A 9431-nucleotide genomic window follows, 5' to 3' on the forward strand; every position below is an offset into this window, starting at 1 on the left:
GTAGTGTATGTATGCAAAATGTTTGATGCAAATATAATATTTATTTTCATGGACTGAAATAAAAAGTAATGTTTTAGTTTCAGGCTACTATTTTATGACTGCACACTGGGGTATCAACTGAATGTTCTCCATATTTCAGTCAGGCAGCTTTAGCACCCAACAGTGGATATGCTCTCCATCATTAACTCCAGAACAGTATTTTACAAATCTAATACTTTCCCATGAAGCGGAATTTCTACACATCTATGTCTATGCTCAAACTGGCACCCACGCTTCTCCCATATTCCCCATCATTGCTGTTCCATACTATGCCACAAACGTGACACCACTAATTTGCAACATTCTGAATCACTTCCTTTACATACACTCAAAGTACTGAGACATTTTCCTCATACACAGTAGCCCCCACTCCAATTAATATCCTGATAACTGTCATACTTCATGCACTTAACTAACCTGACCTGTACCTCCATGACAGGCAGTGTCAAGCTCAGGGGAGATTTCTGGCTTAAAACACAGTTGATACTTTTTGCAAAAGTAATAAAACATGAGCCAGAGGATCAAGGCAAAAATTCATAAGCTGTGTAGCAGCAGTCCTCAAGAGTCATTGCTAGAAAAATGTCAGTCCAGAGTACAACCAGAAACAAGGTTAAAATGTGAGATTGTCCCTGCAACAATTATAAAAGAAAAGCAACATGCACTGGCAGGACCTGAAAACTTACCTGTCTTTGCAAAAGTCAGAGTGCACACTCCATTTGTGATGCTGAAATTTAGCATACTGTCATTCCGAACAATCAATTAGAGTAAGACAATCAGAATACTTACTACATGCTGGGCTAAATAATGGATATATTTTTTTTTAGCTGCACATATACACAGAAGGGAAAACCAGGCTGAATTTTAAAATGATCCTCTGTCTTGGCTGATCATGAAAAATAGATCAGGGTACAGTCTGAGAAGGAGACCGTATCCTTATCAATTAAGTTTTTAGGTGATTGCAGCTCATCCTACAAGATGTTGTCTACAAATGCTACCCATCTAATTTTGCTTTATTCGCCTTTATATCCTCCATGCTTTCAATGAAATGAACAGCTACAGACAATTAAAGGTTTGGAACGCCGACAGCCAATGCAAAGGAAAAGTCAGGGGTCAGGATATGCATCAGTAGTAGTACTTACACTGAAAGTGAACCAGTACTGCTTTATAGCTTGTACGGTATTACATCTGACTTTAGGCCCAACAAGAAGGTCTCCAGCTATGTAAAATATACCAGTCTTCTAAACCACCAAAAAGTAGTAACTTGGGTACTCAAAAACAATAATCAATGAAAATAAATCTATGAAGTTAATGAAAGCTACTCTTATGCTTTGTCATTTGTAAATTCCCTTAAATTTCAGTCAGACAAAACATACAAGTCAAAAACTTCGGGTTGACGAAACCTAAGTACTGCTTTTTGCAGGGGGTGAGGGGACAAGTCCTCTGAACATATCCAAACTCCTTTTTTACATGTACTAATTTCACAGTCGCATAGCTGTGGAGAAAAAAAAACATACAGAAAAGTAATCACTGCTGGCATGCAACCAGAAACTGCACAACTGTGGAGAGCAGTGATCAGTGAAATAAACACTGAGAAATTTCACTCATATTTAAATCTCTTCCACTTTATACATAACCAACAGTAAATTAATGCAATACACAGGTGACAGTCATTCTATAAGCAAACAGTAGAAAAATATATTTTATAATCACTGCTTTGTTAATAATGCAGTTGATGTCAAAGTGGAAAATGAAAAGCAGAACTCAGAAATAGGACATTCATACCTCTAACTTGTTTAACACATCGAAGAGCATACTTCAGTGTTGCCAGAGTACTTGATTTGCCTTTGGTTTTCTTTTCAAGAGGAAAATGCCCTTTTAATTCCTTTAGTGTTTTTATTAGTTCTTTCTGTGTTTTTGCTTTTGCAGACTGTTCACTGCTGCAATACCAAAATGATAAATATAAAAATCTTAATTCAGAAAAACAATCAGAATTAAATCTGAAATGTATTAAAAAAAACAGCCATTCAGTTTCAAAATACTTCATATTAATTAATTCAAAGCAGGTTTGGCATTTAAGCATTTCAAAACCATGCATTACCGAAGCAGCAAGTATTTATTCTACTGAAAATGCTACAATACTTTGAAACAACTAAAATCATAAGACCTTCCTTCATTCCATCCCACTACAGACAATAAACCTATCAGAGTTTCTGGATATTCACGTCTTTTTACTGTGTACTGCCATATACAACTGCCTTATTTCCCAATGGAGTTTTAAATATTTAAAATTTGGTGATTCTCTCTTCTGATATACTACCAGAAAGCAACTACAGCTGGAATGTCAAGAAACTTGATACCACTGATTTTCAGGAACAGGGATTGAGAAGGAGTCCCCGACACTAACTCATTCCTAGCTTAAGGAACAATCTAATTTAAGTACCATTCTGTAGCTGAAGAAAGGGTTTACCACTGTATAGGTAAAATATGACAAAAAAAAAAAAACGCAAACTAGAGAAATTCAGTGAGAAAAAGTTACTGATATTCTAAAACTTAAGAGTGCAAGCAGTACTTCTGAGACCAGCCATTCTACATGTTGGGGCAAAACTCCAACATATCCCCAAAAAGAAACCTAAGTCAACACCTGTCGTCCCTGTCAATGAGGGACACAGGTGGAATCCCTGGGACAAATTTGTGGTTTCCTATCCACTCAAGGTTGCACTTTAATAGGTCAGTGCGGTGCTCTGTTTGACGTGTATGGGAAGTCTATTCCAGAGACGGGGCAGCCTCTGGGAAATAAACTGGTCTCTCAAACAGGTTTTGTTGCTGTCACATATTACATTCAGCCTTTTGAGCAGGTAGTGCGTGAGGAGTTAGACTTACGGATATGGAGCATCTCCAGTAGGGTAGGGCCAGAGATCACCCCCGAGCAATCTGTACGATACAGATTAGCATGACAGTAATATGAGCTTGTCTGCATAAGACAGATGTTGGAGGCCATGGATTCTGTTTGTGAGGTATTTCAGTGGCCTTTCCAGTTGGTGCAGATGTTTGGAGAGATGCATCCCACACGGGGCATTAATTGTTGGTCTAATGAGAGAGGAGTATAGAGAGGTAATAACCGCATTTTTTCTAAATCCGGTCCCTTTACTTATGAGATGAACCATGTAAAAAGGCTTTTCTGACCACTGCCGCTACATGATGGTCGAAAAAGTTATGTACTCACCATAACGTTCCATCTGAGTAGGTAACTTCATTTGTCAGCAACCTGTGGGTATCTGATCCGACCTGGATCTGAGCCGGCAGCTTTCCAAGCTAGAGATCCGAGCTCCAAGCTCCTTCCCCTTACCCATAATGCCCTGCCACCTCCTTCCAATCCCCAGATCACGTTTGCCCATCTACATAATCTCACCATGACAAAGCAACAACATGGAGAATCCTAACCTAAGGATTAACAAATTACCTGGATAAACCATCCTAGTGATCAGGAAACCAAAGAACCAGGTTAGGGGGAAGGAGGGTGGGATGGTTGCTGACAAATGAAGTCACCTACTCAGATGGAACATTATGGTGAGTACATAACTTCTTTATCTGAAGTAGGAAACTTAATTTGATTATCAACCTGTGGGACAGAGTCCCCAGCTACCAAAAAACTTGGGAGGTCCTCAAGGAAGGATATTCCGGAGCACTGCAGAGCCAAAAGCCACCCTTCCTCTAGACACTAAATCCAATTTATAGTGAGAGATAAAGGTATGAGAGGATGCCCAAATAGCTGCAGAACAAATGTCATCCAAGGGAATTCTTGACCAGAATGCAGCTGATGTAGCCATAGAACGGGTAGAGTGAGCGCAAACCCCAGTAGGTTCTGGCAGGCCAGATAGTTTATATATGAACAAAATGCAATTCGAAATCCGTCTGACCAGTCACCTTCGATACAGGCTTACCCAAGAAGGGTTTAGCAAAAGAGACAAATAGCTGATCAGACTTGCAGAAGGCCGCTGTTCTGTGTAAATAAAACCGTAACTGCCTATGAACATCTAACAAATGAAGTTTATGCTCCCCTTTGTTTTGATAATTAGGGAAGAAAACTGGGAGATTAATGGACTGACTGATGTTCATCTCAGAGGCCACTTTAGGTAAGAAAAATGGGTTAGTCCTGAGAGAGACCCTGTCCTTAAGAAAAACCAGATACGGGGCTCTAATACAGAGAGCTTGAAGCTCCGACACTCTTTTAGCTAAGGTAATGGCTACCGAAAAGGCAGTTTTCCAGAACAAGAATTTCAAATCAACAGAGGCTGCAGGTTCAAAAGGAGGTCCAGTTAGGGCTTGAAGGACCAAGGTTAGATCCCAAGGAGGGACGCGGTTCCTAACAGGGGGTCTCAAGAGAAACGTACCTTTCAGAAAAGCCTTACAAATCTTGGTGGAAGTGAGGGGACTGAGATTATCTCCAATGTGAAAATGCGAGATGGCAGCCATTTGAACCTTTACAGTAGAGGAACAGGCCCCTTGCTGAAAAATATGCGATAGAAAACTGAGCACTGCTGGGATGGGAGCAGTGAAAGGATCCAATTTCCTATGAGATGCCCAAATAGAAAACAGCTTCCATTTACTATTGTAAACCTTTCTGGTAGACGGCTTATGCGCCACTACCAGGATAGATCTAACTGCAGACAAGATACCCGGAGTCCTAGCAACTAATGGAACTGGATCAACCACGCTGAAAGCTTGAGATCGACCAGGTTAGGGGGTTTCAATCCCCAAAGGATGAGATATTAGATCCAGGATGGGATCCAAGATCCAGAGAGGAGCTATAAGATGAGACTGCAGGCATGGGAACCAGGTTTGACGATGCCAGAATGGAGCTATGAGGATTATCTTGTTCCCCAACCGACGAGCTTTCTGTAAGAATTTCGTTATCAATGGAAGAGGAGGATAAGCATACAGAAGACCGGGTGGCCAAGCATGAACTAGAGCGTCTCTGGGGCTTTCCCCCAGAGGGGGAATTAGAGCGAAAAACCCACTGCACTTCGCATTGGAAGGCGACGTGAAGAGATCGCAGCAAGGTTGAACCCACTTGCGGAAGATCTGTTTCGCTACTAAGGGATTCAGAGACCATTCGTAAGGTGAGAGGATAGTTCGACTCAGTTTGTCCGCTAGGATGTTGGACCGACCCGGAATGTGCGTTGCTAGCAGAAAACGGTTGGTGGATATCGCCCAATCCCAAACTCTCATGGCCTCTCGACAAAGAGGTTAAGACCTGGTCCCCCCCTGTTTGTTGATGTACCAGACCACTGGCATGTTGTCTGACTGAATCACAATAGTCCCTGGAGGGAGAAAGGCATGAAGGGCTTGCAACGCTAGAAGCACCGCTCTCATCTCCAGAACATTGATATGCAGAACGGTCTCTGTCTGAGTCCATGTACCTTGAACAGTTCTGCCCTTGTAATGCCCCACCCACCCAAGGCGAGAAGCATCCGTGGTCACAGTGGCTTGGGGTTGCTGCATAACAAACAGTCTCCCTTCCCGAAGCTCTCGGGAGTGGAGCCACCACAAGAGAGAATTTTTGCACACTCTGCTGAGAGGAATCGGCAAGTCCAATGGATGGTGAAGGATGGACCACTGAACCTGTAATGTCCACTGGAGAATCCTCATGTGCAAGCGGGCTAAGGGCGCGAGGTTGACTGCCGCTGCCATGGACCCTAGAGCTCTCATGACTAACTCTGCTGACGGGGCAGGTGACTGGAGAAGGGCTAAAACATGTAAAGTCAAACTGTGAAATCTGTCTGGCATCAAGAAGGCCTTGGTCTGAAGCGTGACTATCCTGGCCCCTATGAACTCCAAGACTTGAACTGGTTGGAGGGATGACTTCAAGTTTATGGTGATCCCCAAATGGGACGCAAGAAGTAGGAAACAATCCCTGGCTAAGCAGAGTAGATGCCTGGTGGGGGTGGTCATGAGCCAGTTGTCTAGGTAAGGAAAAACCTGTATTCCCTGAAGCCTCAGGTGGGCTGCTACAACTGCCATGACCTTGGTGAACACCCTGGGGGCTGTGGTGAGACCGAAGGGTAGGACCCTGAACTGGTAATGACTGGCCTCTAGCTGGAAGCGGAGAAACCTCCTGGAATGCATGTCCATGAGAATGTGACAGTACGCATCCATGAGGTCTATGGAGCACATCCAGTCCTTCTCCTGCAGCAGGGGCAGGATGGATTGAAGCGTGACCATCCGGAATTTTTCCTTGGCAATGAACTGGTTCATTGTTGAAAGGTCGAGGATCGGCCTCAAGTCCCCCGTCCTCTTTGGCACCAAAAAGAACCTGGAGTAATTGCCTAATCTGGATTGTCCTGGGGGGGACATGCTGGATGGCTATTTTTCCTAGCAGCATTTTCACCTCTAAAGCTGTAGCCTCCCTCTGACTAGGTGGTACATCGGGGAGGCGCCTCGACTGAGAAGGCAGATTTATGAAAGGGATAGAGTAACCTCTGGATATTATTCGAAGCACCCAGCGATCTGATGGTATGGACTCCCATTGGGCCAAGTGCTTCAAAAAATGCCCCCCCCGACTGCCTCCAAAGAGGAGCAGTTGGGCAACCCCTCAGGGCTGCTGCGTGGGTCGATCAGAAAAGGGTTCCCACAACCCAAACTTTTTCAGCCCCCTTCTGCCTCTGGGCCGGCGTCCACCTTGTCCTCCTCCGCCTCTGAAGGACGAAGGGTCCGGAGCGTAACGGGACTGCTGAGACTTCCGGAACCACATCTTCTTTTGTCCTCTCTGGTTCCTAGAAAAGTACCTTTGAGGAGCAGAGAAGCGGATTCCGAGAGCAGACAGTGTCTTCCCATCTTTCTCGCTCTGAACCAATGTGTCGTGGACGGTCTTCCCAAACAGAGTAGAACTGAAGGGTGCGTTCGCGAAGGACGCCTTGAAAAGTTCCGCAAAGTCACAAAGCTGGAGCCAGGTGTGACGCCTTAAGGCGATACCGGACCCGCTGGCTCTAGCGGCTCCTTCCGTGGCATGGGAAAGTAGCCGTATAGATTTGAGAGTGGCCATGCGAGTTGAGAAGGTCCGTTTGTCCTCAGTCGACATGGACTCAGGGGGAGACTCAGCATATTCTTTCACCAGATCCCGCTGAAATCTAATTACATGGGCCAAGTAATTCAGCGCCCTTATAGAAAAGGTGGCTGAAGCAAACATTCACTTCCCGATATGATCCATAGTCCGAGACTCCTGATCAGGGGGATGGATCAAGAAACTATCCTGAGTGAGTTCCCTCTTGGTGGCTGCCGCCACCACCATGGTATCTACCGGGGAACCCTTACTCCAAGCCGTCCTATCCACGGGGGGACTGAGAATCCTGTCTGGCCTCGTGGGGATCGGATCTACAGTGTCCGGTTCCTTCCACGACCTGGTAGTGATGAGATCAACCAGGGGGTCAGCCGGAGGGGACACTCAAGAGGTAGACGGGCCTGCGTCGAACGCCTCCAGAAACATCGGCTCATCTGAGGAAGGCTTTTGGGCTGACCACCCCCCTTTCAGGTGAAGCATTTCCATAATGTCTCCGAAGGAGACGTCATCAGGGGTGACCTGGGGGAACCTTCCCCATCTTCCAAATCGGTGTCCTCCGTGAGGGACTCAGGGGAATCCAAGTGGCTCCTTTTACACTTATGTTTGTGAGGGACCTCCTCGGTGGGACTGTCTGAGGAGGGCTCACTAACAGGGCCGTGTTCTGCCAGTGGAACGGGCTGGGGCGTCAACACAGGCTGTCCCTGGGACTGGATGATGGAAGACAAGCCCAGCTGCAAAGGTGTGGGGGCTGGATCTGAAGAAAGAGTAGGGGGTCTCAAACCTTTCGAGAGAACCCTCTCCACCACGTCAAAAGCCGAGGGTGAACCAATCTCTCTGGGCTCCGTGGTTAACACTCTCGGATCTGGCGCGGGGATCGGCATCGGAGCCGAAGAGCTCGGACCCGAGAGGGAAGTGTGCTCTGACTGAAACGGAGCCAAAGACACAGTGGCCCTCCCCCCAGATCCGACGCATGGCTCATGGCTCCGAGAGCTCTGATCCAAAAGGGGATCCAAGAAACTCAAAGACATGGCCGGCATCGAGGTAACTAACAGTCGGCGCCAACACCCCGGCTCCGGGACTCCTCGGATCAGATGACTCCGAAACCCGATAATGGATCGGAGAAGGAGCTATCGGGGCAAAAAGTGGGGCTGAACTCCCCCCCCCCCCTGGAGGGGGGGGGCAGCAGCAATCCCATCTGCATCTGTGTTTGGAGGAAACAACGCATCATCTGGTCCATATCAGCATTGGAGAGACTGCGGGTCGACCTAGAAGAGGCCACTGAAGCTAGCAGGGAGGGCCGCCACGGCGACCTCGAAGATGGTCGGGCCTCTTCCTACGGCGAGAAGCGTGGAGAATGGAGCCAAGGGGAGGAAGGCCCGGAAATCTTCTGAGGTGAGGAGAGCAGCTTGGCAGGCGGGGCCGAGGGGGCAGAGTCGGCCCGCCGCTTGTGGCTCCTATGCCTTTCTTTCTCCCTCTCTCTCTCCTTCTCCCTTTCTCTCGCTCTCCTCTCCTTCTCCTTCCTAGAGTCCCTCTCTCCCTGAGAAGAAATGGGAGGTTGAGTCCCAGCTAGGGGAGAGGGAACAACCGGCTGAACAGCCGCGGCTGTAGCCACTGAGAGAGAGGAGGAGGAAGCCGACTCCGAGGGTAGAAGACACGCCAGAATCAGCGTATTCCTCCTATCCCTCAGGGCCCGGGGGTTAAAAGCTGTACAAATTTGGCAGCCCGAAGACAAGTGCGATACCCCCAGGCAGAGGACGCACTGAGTGTGGCCATCCGCTGGGGAACGCTTATGTCCACACTCAGTGCACTTAGAAAAAATGCCCTTAGAGGCCTCGGCCATTATCCCAAAAGAAAAACGCACACGCACCTCACACAAACACCTAAGGGGAAAAGGGGGGAGTACTAGGCTTTAAACTAAGAGGAACGGTAAAGGGGTTTAAACTAAGGAGTTAACTGTTCACACACACTAAAAACTAATAAGATTTTAGAAAACTTTCCTACTCACAGATCGCTTAAAGCTAGGAGCTCGAGAAATCCGTGCTTGACAAAGCCGCGGCAAACGAGATCTGGGGATTGGAAGGAGGTGGATGGGCATTATGAGTAAGGGGGAGGAGCTTGGAGCTCGGATCTCTAGCTTAGAAAGCTGCCGGCTCGGATCTAGGTCGGATCTGATACCCACAGTTTGATGATCAAATGAAGTTTCCTACTTCAGATTGTGAGGTTATCATCAACCTGAGTGCCCAGGTCTCTCACCACAGGTTGTGTGCTTAGGGGGTTGCCGTTGATGTGTTAAATCAGTAGGGGTCGTGTTTTTGCTGAATGGTATTATGATACA

At 46.8% G+C, this 9431-nt stretch overlaps 1 protein-coding gene across 1 annotated transcript in view; it reads right to left on the reverse strand.

Annotated features, from left to right (window-relative positions):
• Nucleotides 1-9431, reverse strand: part of PER2 (period circadian regulator 2) — a 1339110-nt gene that overhangs the window by 1211386 nt on the left and 118293 nt on the right. The window contains exon 5 of the mRNA XM_044070032.1: nucleotides 1822-1976. Coding sequence (XP_043925967.1) covers nucleotides 1822-1976 — 155 coding nt within the window. The remainder of the gene's footprint in view (nucleotides 1-1821; nucleotides 1977-9431) is intronic.

This window comes from Protopterus annectens, chromosome 4.part1, assembly GCF_019279795.1.
Source record: "Protopterus annectens isolate FY-2018-M chromosome 4.part1, PAN1.0, whole genome shotgun sequence".
Taxonomy (NCBI): domain Eukaryota; kingdom Metazoa; phylum Chordata; order Ceratodontiformes; family Protopteridae; genus Protopterus; species Protopterus annectens.